A 16,231-nucleotide genomic window follows, 5' to 3' on the forward strand; every position below is an offset into this window, starting at 1 on the left:
TCTGTGTGTAGCCCCTTAAAGGGTTGTGTTACTTTAACACAAGTGTTTTCAAACTTGGCAACTTTAAGATGTGCGGATTTATTTCAACTCTCTGAAGTCCTCACCTCTTAAAGTGGCCAAGTTTGACCAGCACTGCTTCCACAGGGGGGGGGCAGAAGGGAGAGGGAAGGTCCTCCATTGTCCAGGGTGGGTTTAGCACAACACTTCTTCTAAAAAATTGTGCCAAACCCTCACGCGAAGGGAGGCGCTTGCTACCAATGGCCCTTTTCTCTCCCTCCCTCAAAGGGAAAAGAGTTTTGTAGTCTTGTGTCTTTGTTGTGTGTGTGCCAACCATACCTGGTGGAGGGCAAAAGGAGTTGCAGACCAGGCCTTCTTTGGAATCAGAGGTTTATCTGGGAAAGGCGGCTTTGCTTTCAACCGGGCGAAAGGATTCACGGTGGAGGGCAAGTCCAGGAGGTTTGGATGCCGCCCTGACCATTGTCCAGGGTGGAGCCGGGCAATTCTGATTACCAAACAGGATTTGCAATTATGCTGAACTGGGAGTCAGAGATGACAGGGCAGTAAATTTAAAGCAGGGTCAGGTCCTCTGTTTGCTCTTTCATTTTTCCTTCCAGCGAGGAGGAGGAGGAGGAGGCCGTTATAAAAATCTAATTTCCCAATGCAGCCAGCTGTGAAGCAGCCCAGGACACAATCTGAGCATTCCTTTATTTATTTGTTCAGCAAGGCATTGGGGGGGGGCAGGGGCTTGTTAGGGGAAGTTTACAATTAAAGCAGCTGCTCTCTCTCGCTCTCTCTCTGCAACTCGGACAATGTTGGCCAAAACAAAGTTCCTCTCGGAGCCATTGACCTCTCGCTTCAAAGCTGGGGGCTTTACCTGTTTGGCTCTTTACCTGTTAAGCATTTGGCTGCTATTGAAAATGGGGTGGGGGGGAACGTGTGGTGGGAGTGGGTGAAACTTCCGTCTCCTCAAAGTTGGGGCAACATCAGCAGCTTCGGAGATTAATAGGCAAATTCCTGTTGAAACGCCTGAGCCAGAGGCCCCTGAGCCTCCATTGCCTTTCTTGGGATCAGCACAACCGGCTTTCTCCAACTCTCTGCTCCCCCCCCCATGGAAAAAGCTCCCTAGGGCCCCAAAGGCTGAATGGGGCGAGTGGTCTGAGGTTCTCCCTTCGGTCCAGGCCTTGAGAAGGACCAGGATCTCAAACCTCCTTTGAGCAATTACCACTTCCTCCCCCCCCCCAGCCAAAGAGAAACAGCTGCACTGCTGCAGGCCAATAAAAGGGACCCTCCCCACACCAGCCCTGGCTGTCTGGATGGGGGAGGGCCTGTGAGGATCCGTGCACCAGGATGGAGGGGCTGCTGGCGGTAAGTGCTCCCTGGGGGCCCTTTCAGAAGGGGGAGGGCTTGCTTCTCACTCTATAACACCCCCCCCTTCGGCTGTTGTAGGGTTAAAAGAACACAGGGCCCTCCGGGAACCCTCTCTGGGGAAAGGAGGGGAGGGGAGTCCTTCAGTTGTGGGGCTTGCATGCTCTTTTATGCTCTGCCAAGGGAACATGGAGTGCTGTTTGCACAGATTCTGCAGACCGAGATGGTTGTGAAGCAGGAAGCAGGCCAGGCTCACCTGTTGCGTGGATCACACACAGAATGGCTGCCCCATTCGCTCCCCCCACCCCTCTCTCATATGCACAGCTGGCCTGATGCTTTCACACACACAGGGGTGTGCAAAATATATCTATATATTCGGACGGGAGGCGTCAACACCTGGCGCCTGCTCCTTGGTTTGCTTGTTTCGAAGGATTCCCTCCTGCTTTTAAAGCCAAGTCCAGCTTGCAAAACGATATGTGTAATTAAATTAAGGCCGTATTGCAGCAAAGTGTTAAATTAAGATGTGTAGATTTAGGAAACAGGCCACGGAGAAGCTTTGTGGCAACCAGCAGCACAACGGTGGCAGCCTTGAATAAGTGGTCAGTTGTAGTTGTTTCAAGAGCCGTCTCGGGTGCTGCTGAGAAGGGGTTGCCAGGACTTTCTCCCTCCTAGAAGTCAGAGACCCCCATTAACAGCAGAAGGAGGGGGGGCTCTTAGGAGGTGGCGGGGGGGGGGCTTTGCTTTCTCTTTCAGTCCGGGAACAAGTAGCTCGTAAACCAATTAGTAAAACAATGTTTGCGTGGGAGGTAAATAAAACAATTATGGACGTCTATTTATCAGCGGACAAAAGAGAGGAATCTGTCTGTCCAAGAGAAGGGTGGTCAGGAGGCCAGGGGCCACTCTAGGGGTCTCCCCCAAACACCCCCCCTCTTTTTAAAAATAATCTTTATTAAATAAATATTAAAAACAAACATAGGTGAGGGGGAAAGGGGGAAGGAACATATATAACCAAGAAAACCAAACAGAACAGAACAGAAACAGCACAAACAAACATTACATTTTTCCTTGTGTAACGTAAATGGTCAACACCATGAAAAGGGTACGAAAGAAACAGTTGAAAGTCTATATATAAGGAAAATATATTATTATTATTTGTGCCTTCATAATCCCGCTTGCCCCTCTCTCTTGGGAGGGACAAGGAGACATGGCCATAAATTGACCGCCTGCAGGGTTCGCTTTCTGCAGTGCGGCCGTATTTCAGCTCTGACCAGAGGCTGCAACAAGGGTCCGGGGCCTTTTGCCAGGACAGCGTGTGGTTGTTTACTGGCCTATGAAGAGGGACCGGAGGTGCTGTTCCCGGCCTTGGATCATTAACCTCCTGAGAGGTTTGGACAAGGGGAGCAACGAAGGGAAGGCTGGCAGGGCAGCCGGGGGGGAGGGTGGGGGGCAGAAAGGGAAGGGAAACTCTGCCCCCTCTGCCCAACTACAGCCCCTCTGGCGAAAACCAGCACAGGGGGTCCCAGAAGTAATTGGGACACTATGCCAAAAGATCTCAGCCGGCATTTGATCTGCGCGCATCGTAGGAAAACACATCACACGGGCTTAGACGCTTGGGAAGTGTTTGACTTGTGATATTGTGATACGAAATCCAGCATATCAATCTCGTTTGCTTTGTCTTACTGTTTTTTTGCGAATAAAATAATAATAATAATCCTAAGCAGAGGAGGCGGCTGGACCAGGAGCCTTGCCATCCCTCCAGGCCGGGGCCATCCCTGGGGATCCCCTGCCCACTGATTTGGCCTGGTCATCTTGACCGACCCAGGACTGATGGCTGCCTTCTCCCCCTGGTTTTTGGCCTGCCTTCTAGAGCAGGAGAGCGAGGGGGGTCTCGGGGCTGGGACTCTCGTCCGGCAGGTGGGACACAAGGCGATCCCAGTCTGCCGGTCAGAGCTGGCCTGGACCTGCCCAGGGGGAGGAAGGGCCCGGAACAGACCGCCATTGTTGCCGTCCTCAACCTGCAGCGTCAAGGGAGGCAGGAGGGGAGCCCTGACCGTTAGCCACCCCATTTGTGGGGGCTGTTGTGTGCCGGCCGCCCCCCCTCCCCGCCGTCTCTCAGATTAGCCCGGGCCACGCTGGAAGGGCCTCCTCGGCTGGGCTTTTGTAGCCAGAGTGCCCAGTGTGAAATCTGCAGTGACGTTAAATGTTTTCTAATGAATAATTACTGAAAGGAAATGGAGGCAGATCGGTGTAAAGGATTGTAGCGTATTAGAAACGTTTTATGCGACGGCTACAAAAATGTTGTCCTTCACAAGCACTTTGGGAAAAAGGCTTTGGGGTTTTCTCTCCGTGTGGAGGGGGTTTGATTCTCAGGGGATTAGCCCCCTAAGCCCCTCCTGGCCCATCTCCCGGCGGCAGTGGAGAAAAGGGTCCGCGGGGCCTTTCAAGGTGGCAGCCCCGAAGCCCCTTCCATGGGTTGGAAGTTTTAGGGGCTGGAAGGGCTTTTATTTCCCCCCACCCCCACTTCTGCTTTTGATTTTGGAGGGGGAGGCAGAGGTCCCCTTTGAGCCCCCCGCTCTTTGGATTAAGGCTCTGCCAAAATTACGGGCCGGGAACTGTCGGCATTGCCGGGCATTCCTTGCCCACCGCTCAGCCTCAAAATCTCCACTTTCGGTGGCTTCGGAAAGAGACGAGGATAAAGTTTAGAAAACATTTATTTATTTTATTTATTTATTTATTGGATTTGTATGCCGCCCCTCTCTGCAGACTCGGGGCGGCTAGCAGACGTTGTGTGGGATGCAAACAATTTTAGACATTCGTGTGTCGAGGGTTCATGACTGATATTTTTTTTCCCCAAGCTGCAAAGCATAGAAACATAGAAACATAGAAGACGGACGGCAGAAAAAGGCCTCCTGGTCCATCTAGCCTGCCCTTATACTATTTCCTGTATTTTATCTTATAATGGATCTATGTTTATCCCAGGCATGTTTAAATTCAGTTACTGTGGATTTATCTACCACGTCTGCTGGAAGTTTGTTCCAAGCATCTACTACTCTTTCAGTCAAATTTCTCATGTTGCAAATGATCAAATGCACATAATTACCCTTTGGAGTGGAAGCTTTTATGAACATGAAATTTAGAAATACGAATGAAAAACCCAGCATCCTTCAGCCAGACAGATTCTTGATTGAAACTATATAAAGTGACCAGACGTCCAGCCTTCAGCGGGACAGTCCGGCTTTTGAATGATTTTTCCTGCGTCCCGCGGTGGTTCAAAAATGTCCCGAGTTTTGTGTGTGTGAAATTTTTTAGCGCCCCCCCTCCCCCCTATGCAATGGTGTCTCTCTTTCCCAATCTTACAATCTGGTCACTTTATTCAGGTAGGAAGAGCGGATGCTATTTCGTAGACTTTGAAGTTTTTTCCCCTGGCTTTCTTGCAATTTTGGGTTTTTTAAAAAAAAAATATCTTTATTAGTTGCAATTTTGATGGGTTGAAGTGATTCTAGCCCCCAGGAGTAGATGGCTTTAGAGGAAGGGCAAGGGAAGCAGGGGAGGGGAGGCTGTGCCCTCCGCTTGGGAGCAGAATGAACCGGAGGGAAGGAAGTGGGGAGAAAACCTGGGGGACAGGCAGCCGATGTAGGTCACTTCCAGGCTGGGGGGTGGGGGGCTGTGTGACAAAGACAGTCCTGGGCAGATGGTCTTGGAGCCTCTGATGCAATGTTTACAGTGGGGGAAATTAACTGCAGCCCCCGAAGTTGAGTGGCTGGGAGGAGGAGGAGGAGGAGGAGGAGAGCAGCCCCCTCCCCAAATTGCTACAGTAAGAGCTGCACATTGTAGGCTCACCTGCTCATATGGATGAACAGATTCTGGTCATAAGTCTTACGAATAACATTCAAAGTATTCATAAGCCATTGCAGGGTTGCTTGCTGCGGACTTGGTTCAAATGGTGGTTTGTTCAAACCAGGGGCTAAGAGTGGACCTTCTCCACGCCACCTGCCAGAAGTGTGTGGACACCTGCCTTTCTCTTGGTGTGTGGACTCTATCACCGTCTCCAATGGGCCGGATGCTCAAGCAGTGCAGACTCATGGGAACTGGCCAGACCTGAAGAGATGCTCGGAGAAGGGGGGGGGGAGCAAAGGATTGGTGTTGTCTTTCGTGGCTGTCCAAACTTTTGTAGCTGGGGGCCACTGTTGACCAGGGGTGAATTTCTCTTACCTTCTCTACTGGTTCGGAAGTGCGTGTACATGCTTCACATCTGGATACTGACCCTCTATGTATGCGCAGAAGCCTTTGAGCATGTGCAGAGAGTAATGTATCTGCCAGCTGCTTTCAACTGGAGGAACTGGGTTCGGGACCTTGGCAAAGCAGCCTTTCCACCGCTTTGGCGACCGTGGCCAAATTTCCACCACTGGTTTGCACGAACCGGTCCGGAGCTGGTAGCCACCCACTCCTGCTAACGGACACTTAGATTGTGTAGAACCTTTGCCAGCCTGATGCCCTGCAGCTGCGTGAAGCCCCAGAAGCCTCTTAAGTGAACCATCCGTCCATCCGAATCTGAAGACAGCCGCTTGGATGGGCAGAGAAACGGGGAGGCTTGACCTGGGAAGGAGCTGAGGGCGCCCCCTTGTGGGGAAAGGGGGATTCTGCTTTGTGGAGACAGAGCTGGCAAGGCACGTTTGGTCTTCTTTCATTTATTTTCATTTATTTATTCATTTGTCCAATACACAAATACATAGGAAGAAAGATAGACATGTGATAATATAAAAGAGGGTGAAGGTGAACTTAGAGGAGAGGATACATGAAAGGAAGGGAATATATAAGATAGGTGGAAGAAAGGAAAGACAATTGGACAGGGGACAAAAGGCACACCAGTGGACTTATGGACGCCCCTTCTTCCCAGCATCCTTGCAACAGGTCTCACCTGGCTGGAGAAAATGAGGACAATTCTATGGGATATGTGAGGCAGGAGATGGTCCCAAGCCACGTAGGGCTTTATAGGTAATAACCAGCACTTTAAATTGCGTTTGGAGACCAATCGGCAGCCGGTGCAGCTCACGGAGTGTTGGTGGGACTAAGACGGGTCCCTCTGGCCTCTTTCCCCGTTTTTCCACGCTAGGCCCCTTCCTGCCACCTGCCCTTCCTTTCTTAGAGAATGGGTGGACGCTCCCTTGTGCTCTGCAGTCCTGGACAAGCCCTCCCTGATAAAAAACCCTGACCCCTCAGCCCTGAGAGTGCCACAGTTGGGGGCCTTTGACTCCATTTAATGGGTTGGGGCACCGTTGCTCAACCCTGCCTGTTTTTTCCAGACAGGAGGATTTCAATTCCCTCCCGTTTGTTGGGGGGCGCTGGGAGTGGACGCCTGCCCCCCTTAAGAGGTTGAGAAATGCTGAGTTTTACTGCAGGGCCAGAGAGAAAATACCGTTGGATGCCCAGCTCTGCCGGGGCAACGGTCACTGAGTGAGCTGCCCTGTGGATTTTGCCCCCGGCTGAAATGCTGCCCAAGAGGCAGCAGAGCTTGAACAGTTGATGCCCTCAGTGAGGCTGCAAACCCTCCAAGGCCAACAACCTCCCGTAGGAGGAGGAGTAGAGGGCTTGTAACTTTGGCTGGTGCAGGAGGAGGGAAGAGCGGAGGGACCAGGGGTTCTTGCTACCAGGCGCCTTCTGAGTTGGGTGATGAATGCAAGAAGGTAGAGGAGGAATCCAGGACTCTTGGGGACCAGAATTGGTGGCCTTGGCAGGAGACACTCCCTCTCCTCTCCTCTTTTCCTCTTTCCTTTCTTCTTTTCCTTCCTCTTTCCTCTCCTCTTTCCTTTCCTCTTTCACCTTCTCTCCTCTTTTCCTTCCTCTTTCTTTTCTCCTTTCCTTTTCGTTCCTTTCCTCTTTTCCTTCCTCTCCTCTCTCCTCTCTTCCCTCTATCCAATATCCCCTTGCTGAGATCTCACATCAGAGGAGGACGACTGAGCCTCTCTCTCTCTCTTTCTCTGACCGGCTGGGGGAGGAGGGGGTCAGTGGGACAAGGCGGCCTTGCGTGGCCAAGATAGCCTCCTCCTTCTTCTTCTTCTTCTTCTTCTTTCTCTCACTTGCCAAAGAGGTGGAAAGGAGACGGGAGCTGCAGCTGGAAGGGAGGGGGAGTGAGGTGCGCAGGGAGCCTGGCTTTCCGAGGGGCTTCAGGGCAGTGGAGGAGGACTTCCTCCAGTGGGAAGGGAGGGGGAGGTCAGGGGGCAAAGAACCAGGTCCAGGGTTCTAATCCCCGGGCAGCTCCTGGGTGTTCCAGACGGCTTATTCATTCTCTCTCTTTCTCTCCGGTGACAGGAAAGGTAAGGCTATTGTTATTGTTGTTGTTGTTGTTGTTGTTGTTACTGATGTGATCATGGTGATTGTTATGATGGGTCATCTGCAATTTCATGGTATGGTAGGAGCCTGAACACTTAAGGGTTAGTGAAGTAGCCCCTGAGAACAGAGGAAGTGCCCAACAAGGTGTTGAGGTTTTGTTTGTAAAACCAAGGGGTTCAGGTCCAATAAATTCTGAATGTCCATCTATTGCAGGAGCCCTTTGAGTGCTGCTCCAGTCACCATTTGGTGGAAGGGTGCAACTTGGACCCCCGTGGTTCAGCCTCCTTTTTCAATATTTTATTCATTAATGAATTGGACTTTTATGCAATAGTTTTTTCCTCAATCCTAAAATCACTCAGTCAGTGAGCCCGGATTCCTTCTTGTCCTCGGCTGTGATCCGAGGTGCGGTGTGGCCGGAGGAATGTTAAGCCGGACCTCCTAAGATTCCCTGGAACGGCCGGAAGGTTTCGTTTCCATTTGCGCCTCTTTCCACCCTCAGCCGTTTGCTCTGCAGCCGTTAGCAGCTCTTGAAGCAGCTCTCAGGGAGGCTCCGGTCGGCCACAGGGGGGGGGGACCCGGTCTCTTAGCTGCCTCGCGGAGCTTTCACTTGGAGTTGCAGGGGGCTTCACTGCACCGTGAGGGATGGTCCCGCCATGCGCGTCTATTGTCATCCTTCCATTGATTTTCAGTCCCACATCTTGCAATGTTGGGCCAAGCGCAGGGGGGGCGGGGGTTGATGTTTTCTTTTCAGTTGCCTCTCCCCACAAGAGGGATGGGGGGGAGTTGGAGGGTGGCTGGGTTTCCCTAGACTGGAATGTGGAGTGGACTCCAAACCCCTCCCAGAGGGAAGTGGGGCAAGGGGTGGGGGGGGCCTTGCAAAGTTCCAGTGGGAAATGGGGAGCCCGGTTCTCTTAAGGGGGATATTTCAGGTCTCCCTCCGTGCGCGGGAGTGGTTCTGGTCCATCAGGGGGAACCAGCGGCTGCTGAGCCCGAGGCGGCTCCCTTGGCCAAGCCTGAGAAGCCGCCCAAGACCCCCTGTTTCAGGAGGAGCCGCCTCCAAACGCAGCCACGTTACCCAGGGTGGGAGGACGAGGGGAAACGTTCCCACGCTTTGGACGCTGCTCCAGTCTGGGCCAATCCTGCCACAAGGGGCTTTAAGTCCCAGCCGGCAAAAAAACTCACAAACGCTTCCTTTGTGGAAAAGGCCAAACACAAGACCCAAAAGTGGGGGGGGGGGGTTTGAGGGAAAGCTGTCGTGTTAGGAGGATTTTTCCAGCCTTTTGGAGTCTCCTTCACTTCCTCCTCTTCTTCTTCCTCCTCCTCCTCTTCTTCCTCCACTTCTTCCTCCTCCTCCTCTTCTTCCTCCACTTCTTCCTCCTCCTCTTCCTCCTACACTACTTCTTCTTTCACCTCCTCCTTTTCCTCCTCTTCCTCCTCTTCTTTTTCCTCCTCCTCCTCTTCCTCTACCACCCCCTTCCAGCACTTGTTACCTAGCAGGGCCATGAGATGCCTATACAAGAAAACAACCAAGCGCAGAGAGCGCCAGTGATATCAAAGCCTTTTCCACAAGGAAAACTTTGACCTTGCAAATCAGTCTCTGCGTTGTGGATCCGGTCATTGGGTATCACGAAAGAGAGAGAGAGAGAGAGCAAGAGAGAGGCAGCAGGGCCTGATCTTCATCTGCTCCAGCAAAGGAGAGCCAAGAGCCGCTTCTGTCTCAGGCGGGGCAAGAGCCAGGCCAGGGTCCAGCCAAGGTCCAGCCTATGATACCGGGGTGGTGGTGGTGGTTTACAGCGCAATTTGAAGACTGCAACCGTCACTTTGTGTCCGGCGTGCCTGAAAATATTGCAACAGAATTTCTTGGCTTTGGGGGGAAAAGAAATAAAGGGGAGGGGGAACAACCCCACTCAATGTATCCACAGAGAGAATGACATTTTGTCCCCTGGTTTTTGTGAATTTACTTGGTGTGCAAATTTGGCTACATTTATTAGAATAAATCACAGCCTGGGAAACTCTGGCAGGGATTCTTGGACGGCGCTTGCCAAGGTTGTCTTTGTGCTTGTTGCTGATGTTGTGAGCTGCCCTGAGTCTCTGCAGACGGGAGCCTAGTAATCGAACGAACGAATGAACGAATGAATGCATGAATGAACAAACAAACAGGCTGACAGACAGACAAGGTTTCTGCTTTCTGGTGGTCTTGAAAGGAAAAGATTGCCTGTCCATCTCTTAGGTCAGTGATGGCATGTGGAGCTATAGTATATATCTGCTGGCATGCGAGCCGTTGCCCTAGCTCAGCTCCAACATGCCAGCTGACTTTGGGCTCCGTGAGGGCATGTTTGCTTCCAAAGAGCCTCCAGGGGGGTGGGAAGCCTTTGGAGCCTGGGGAGGGTGAAACACGAGCTCACTGGGCCCACCAGAAGTTGAGAAAGAGGCCTTTTCCAGCCCCCACAGGACCTCCGTGGGGCGGGGGAAGCTGCCTCTGACCTCCCCAGGCAAAGAATTATGGGTGTGGGCCCTTGGGCATGTGGGACAGCATGGGTGCATGCTCTTTCGGCACCCGAAGGAAAGAAGGTTCACCACCACTGCCTCAGGAGCACATTCCCAAGACCAGAAGGGACATCCGCTGCCTTCTCCCGCCAACCGGGCTGTTTTCCTGTGGCTTTGCAGAAGGCGTTGGCGGTGTGGAAGAAGCCCCACCAGCTGAACATGGAAGGCGCCCTGATCGCCCGCGACAGAGTCGGCGTCCAAGATTTCGTCCTGCTGGACTCTCACACGAGCGAGTCGGCTTTCTTGGACAACCTGCGCAAGCGATACCGCGAGAACCTCATCTACGTAATTAGAGCCTTAAACTTGCCGGTCCATTTGGGAGGAGGGAGGGGGCTGGTCCTGTGGGAGGGGGTGGAAAGAGGGGGCTCAAATAATATTAGGCCAGAAGCCTTGGACTGAACTGAGGAAGGAAGGAAGGAAGGAAAGAAAGAGAAAGAAAAGAGATGGAGAAGGAAGGAAGGAAGGGAGGAAGGGAGGGAGCCATGATGGTGCAGTGGTTAGAGTGCAGCTTTGCAGGCTACTTCAGCTAACTGCTAGCTGTAGTTCAGCATTCAAATCTCACCGCCGGCTCCAGGTTGACTCAGCCTTCCCTCCTTCCAAAGTGGGTCAAATGAGGGCTCAGATGGTTGGGGGCAAGAGGCTGACTCTCTGTAAACCGCTTAGAGGGGGCTGTGACCACACCATAAGTCTCAGTGCTGTTGCTCATGGCCTCTCAGCATTGTCTATCTAATGAGGGGGCTGACTCTGAAAAGGCACCGCTATGGCCCCCCCAGATAGGTCCTTGGAGGTGGGCAGTGCCAGTCTGGGTCAGCGTTGGATGGTGACTGTGCCCCCTGTCCTTATCTTCTGCTGGGGATCTGGCAGGCCGTCCAGTCGGCCGCCTGAACTCTCCCCTTCGCTTTTCCCTTCCAGACCTACATTGGGACTCTTCTGGTCTCCGTGAATCCCTACAAGGAGCTGGACATCTACACCACGAAGCAGATGGAGCAATACAAGGGGGTGAACTTCTTCGAGCTGCCCCCACACATGTGAGCACAGAGGCCCAGCCATCGCCCCCTCCTCTGCGGGCTCCAGCTGGGACCCATCCACCTTAAGGGGAGTGGAAACACAAAAGATACGGCCACCCCAAATGATGATGATGATGATGATGATTAATAATAATAATAATAACAACAACGCAGTCCTAGGTGCTTGGGAAGAGCCCGACTGGTGATGAAATACAAAATCCAGCATAGTGATCTCATTTGCTGAGTTTTATTGATATAATAATAATAATAATAATAATAATAATAACAACAACAACAACAATAGCAACAACCCACAGGAGGTAGTCCCAGTGCTGGTTGGGGATTATGGGAGTGGAAGCCTCGCCCGGAAGACCCCCCGCTGTGTTGTCTTTGCCCCTGACTTGCCGCGTCTCCTCCAGCTACGCCATTGCGGACAACGCCTACCGCGTCATGTGCACCGAGTACAACAACCACTTCATCCTGATCTCTGGGGAAAGTGGTGCCGGCAAGACGGAGGCTTCCAAGAAGATCCTGCAGTTCTTCGCCATGACCTGCCCCACCACCGAGCAGCTCCAGGTGGTCCGCGATCGCCTGCTCCTCTCCAACCCTGTTCTGGAGGTGGGCGCCAGCTGAGGGTCCCGCCTGTCGGTCCCGGGTGGGTGGGTGGAGGGGCTTCTCCTCAAGAGCCGGGGTGAGAGTGCAGCAACTGAAGCTAGCTGTAGTTCAGCAGTTCAAGTCTCACCACCGGCTCAAGGTAGACTCAGCCTTCCATCCTTCCCAGGTGGGTCAAATGAGGACCCAGATTGTTGGGGGCAAGAGGCTGAACCGCTTAGAGGGGGCTGGGAAAACACTGTGAAGCGGTAGATAAGACTAAGGGGGGGGGGAAGGAAGCCCCAGACGCTCTTCAACTCTGTTTCTCCCCCAGGCCTTTGGAAATGCCAAAACGTTACGGAACGACAATTCAAGTAGGTTTGGGAAGTACATGGATATCCAGTTTGATTTTAAGGTACAGCTTTTAAAATATTTCTTTAAAAAAAAGACCTTGCATTTTTAAATCCAGAATAATGAAACGTAGCCACCTTGTAGAAACTTTTATTAGAGGTTATATAGCCACCCCGAATCCTTTAGGAGATGGGTGGCACATAAATAGGATTAATATATAGTCTTATTCTTTAAAATCAGAAAAAAATACTCCTGCCTTCCTTAGCTTTTATCTTCCCGATGACGCTGCGAAGTAGGTCAGGGTGGGGACCGAGAAGAGCTGCCCAGCAGTGTCCTTTCCGACTCGGGGGTGGAAATGCATCTCTTTCCATCCACCCTGTTAGTTATACTGTATGTCAGTGATTTTCAACCTTTTTTGAGCTGCGGCACATTTGAGTAGCACCAGGGTCTTGGGAAATGGGCTTCCCCAGCCAGCCCCCTCCCCCTGAAGAGCTGGGTGCAGGGGGGCATCTCCCAGCTAGGGGGGGGGGGGTCTGAGTCTTTCCCCCTTTGCTGCAGCTCCGCCTCTTTGCTTCCCCCCCCTCCTTCCAGGGCGCTCCGGTCGGCGGCCACATCCTGAGCTACCTGATTGAGAAGTCGCGCGTGGTGCACCAGAACCCCGGAGAACGCAACTTCCACGTCTTCTACCAGCTGCTGCAGGGGGCAGAGGAGGAGCTGCTGGAGGGGCTGGGCCTGGGACGCAGCCCCCAGAACTACTCCTACCTGGTGCAGGTCAGGTGGGGCAGAGTGGGGGGGCGGGGTTGTCTCCTGTGTCACCTGTGACTTTGGGAAGAGCTCCACGCTGCTCCCTCTCTCTCTCCCTCCTCCGCTGCAGGGGGGCTGTGCCAAAGTGTCCTCCATTAATGACACAAGCGACTGGAGGATGGTCCAGAAGGCCTTCGCGGTCATTGACTTTGCCCCGAAAGATATTGAGGTAGGAAGGGACCTCAGGAGGGGGCAGAGAGGGGAGGAGGACAGCCCCCCTTGGTGACCAGGGTGGATCAACGCGGACCTTGACCGCCTCCTTTGCCTCCCTTCTCAGAATCTCCTGGGGATCATTGCAAGTGTCCTGCATCTTGGCAACATCCAGTTTGAAGAAGACAACAACGGCCACGCCATCATCACCCACGGCACTCAACTCCACTGGATCTCCAAGGTGCCAGCTGGGCGCGTCCGGGACTCTGGATTAATTCGGGAGAGGCCAGCCCAGGCTGCAAAGCACATGGCGTCCCCCCCTGGACTCTGGCCCAGAGCAGGGCCTTTATGGGGAAACGTTTTGTCATGTTAAATCCAGCGACAATTCCATGCGCTGCTCCCATAGGCTGTGGTGTGCATGCAGCATCAAAGGGGTAGTTTTGAGCATGGGGTGTTGCACATCGCCTGTGAAAGCTCCCCCTTCCTCCCCCCCGAGGTTTGGAACTGACCAAAGAGTTGAGCAGGCGTCTCTAGTGTTGTTTCTGTTGCTCCCCTCTCTCTAGCTTTTGGGCGTCCACCGGTCCATCCTCCAAGAGTCTCTGACCCACAGGAAGATCGAGGCTCGGTTTGAAGAGGTACCTCTCTCTCTCCCAGCTCCCTTTGCAAGGAAAAACATGGCAGGTTTATTTTGATTGATTGGATTTTGATTGATTGGATTTGTATGCCGCCCCTCTCCGGAGACTCAGGGCGGCTAACAGCAATAACAAGACAGCATATAACAATAATCCAATACTAAAAACAATTAAAAACCCATAAATATAAAAACCAAACATACGTACAGACATACCATACATAAAATTGTAAAGGCCTAGGGGGAAAGAATATCTCAGTTCCCCCATGCATGACGGCAGAGGTGGGTTTTAAGCAGCTTACGAAAGGCAAGGAGGGTTGGGGGCAATCCTAATCTCTGGGGGGAGTTGGTTCCAGAGGGCCAGGGCCGCCACACAGAAGGCTCTTCCCCTGGGTCCTGCCAAGCGGCATTGTTTAATTGACGGGAGCCGGAGAAGACCCACTCTGTGTGACCTAACCGGTCGCTGGGATTCGTGCAGCATTTTATTGCTATTTAACATCTACATGAAAGTGAGATCATCCAAGGACACGGGGTGAGGGGTCATCAGTATGTGGATGACACCCAGCTGTACATCTCCACCCCATGTCCAGTTGGTGAGGCAGTGGAAGTGATGTGCCTGTGCCTGGAGGCTGTCGGGGTCTGGATGGCTGTCAATAGGCTGAAACTCAACCCTGACAAGACGGAGTGGCTGTGGGTTTTGCCTATTGGAGTGGTGTTGTACTCTTTTATTGCTGTTGTGATCTGCCCCGAGTCTTCTGAGAGGGGCAACATACAAGTCTAATAAATTACTATTATTATTATTATTATTATTATTATTATTATTATATTGTATTTGTTTTGTCACGTACGTATTGGTGGTGTGCAAAGGGATAATATTTATATACCTGATACTAGTAAGAGAGAGAAACCTCAGGGGACGGGACCACCTCTGCCCCCTGTGTATCCCTGCTGTGATTTCCCCCTCTGAAGGTTTTAAGCCCGCTCGATGTGGACCTGGCGTTTTACGCTCGCGATGCAGTGGCGAAAGCAATATACGGACGGACGTTTGCTTGGCTGGTCAACAAGATCAACAGTTCTTTAGCCAACAAGGTGGGTCCTTCGCGGCTGATGGTCACGCTTCCTGGCGTGAGTCTTCCGTCCCCCCGCGGCCTGAGGAGGCTGACGGTCGACGGGCTGCTTGGGGGGTTTTGTGCCTGGTGTCCAATTTGTGCGCAGACACGCAAAGGACCTTCCTATCGGACCCCACACTGCTGGTCTTTCTTTGGCAGGACTTCAGCCGGAAAACGGTGATTGGGCTACTGGACATTTATGGCTTCGAAGTCTTTGAGACAAACAGGTAAGTCTCCACTCACCCTAAACCGAACCACATTTTAAAATGATTTATGCATCCCAGTGACCGGTCACGTCCCACAGAGTCGGCCTTCTCCGGGCCCCATCAGCCAGACAATGTCATCTGGCGGGGCCTAGGGGAAGAGCCTTCTCTGTGGTGGCCCCGGCCCCCTGGAACGAACTCCCTCCAGAGATTTTCACTGCCCCCACTCTCTCTGCCTTCCGTAAAGTTTTAAAAACCCACCTCTGCCGACAAGCTTGGGGCCCCTGAGTTTTTAATAACTTGCCCCGGCCAACGATTGAGTGTATGGTGTGTGATGTGATGAACGTGATTGATTAAATTTAACTATTGGGGTTTTTAGACTGTGTTTTATTTAGATTTCTAACATGCTTTGTATTAATCTTTGTCTGAGGTAGAAGATGGTAGAAGACGGCGTAGAAATGGAATAAATAACAATTTTAAAAATTTCTATATATTTTTAAATGTTTTAGATGTGTTTTTTACTTATCTTACAATTGATATATTCAAGTATTTTAAAATTAATGATAAAGTTAGGTTTTTTTCCCTTTTTTACTTATTAAAAATATAAAGATGACTTCTACTTTGAGAGGAGAGATGGCTGCTCCACTAAATGTTACATGTAATGTATGTTTTGTCTGTTTTTGCAATTTAATAAAAAATATTATAAAAAAAGAAAGAAATGGAATAAATAATAATAAATAAATTTTAAAAATGAGATAAACTAAGGAGAGACAGGAGCATGGAATTTGGAGGAAAAGCAGGAGTGGGGAATGGTCAGACAACCCCCCTTCCTCTAGTAGTGGGGTGGTCCAGGGGGTCCAGTCCAGAAACACTTCCAGAACACACAGATCTCTTAAAGTGACTTTGTGTGTTTTCTTTTCTTTCTCCTTCTGTTTTGCGTGTGTCCAAGTTTTGAACAGTTTTGTATCAACTATTGCAACGAGAAACTCCACCAGCTGCTGATCGAGATGACCTTGAAGGCCGAACAAGAGGAGTACGAGCTGGAAGGCATTGAGGTGGCTCTCCTGGCGTCTTCCCCTTAAACCGTTTCATTTATTTATTCTTTATTTATGTATTTTGTCAATACGTCATGTAGGTTTTAGA

The 16,231-nt window shown here is 51.6% G+C and overlaps 1 protein-coding gene across 1 annotated transcript in view; it reads left to right on the top strand.

The window, feature by feature from the left end:
• The first annotated feature begins 795 nt into the window (after positions 1-795).
• The window catches only part of MYO1H (myosin IH), a 36,852-nt gene continuing 21,416 nt past the window's right edge, over positions 796-16,231 (top strand). Inside the window, exons 1-12 of the mRNA XM_070763348.1 lie at positions 796-1,365; positions 10,363-10,527; positions 11,155-11,270; positions 11,669-11,867; positions 12,175-12,255; positions 12,783-12,962; positions 13,066-13,164; positions 13,273-13,386; positions 13,709-13,780; positions 14,746-14,865; positions 15,045-15,112; positions 16,038-16,143. Of these exons, the coding sequence (XP_070619449.1) occupies positions 1,348-1,365; positions 10,363-10,527; positions 11,155-11,270; positions 11,669-11,867; positions 12,175-12,255; positions 12,783-12,962; positions 13,066-13,164; positions 13,273-13,386; positions 13,709-13,780; positions 14,746-14,865; positions 15,045-15,112; positions 16,038-16,143 (1,338 nt within the window). The 5' untranslated portion in view covers positions 796-1,347. The remainder of the gene's footprint in view (positions 1,366-10,362; positions 10,528-11,154; positions 11,271-11,668; positions 11,868-12,174; positions 12,256-12,782; positions 12,963-13,065; positions 13,165-13,272; positions 13,387-13,708; positions 13,781-14,745; positions 14,866-15,044; positions 15,113-16,037; positions 16,144-16,231) is intronic.

The sequence above is a fragment of the Erythrolamprus reginae genome, chromosome 10 (genome assembly GCF_031021105.1).
Source record: "Erythrolamprus reginae isolate rEryReg1 chromosome 10, rEryReg1.hap1, whole genome shotgun sequence".
NCBI lineage: Eukaryota > Metazoa > Chordata > Lepidosauria > Squamata > Dipsadidae > Erythrolamprus > Erythrolamprus reginae.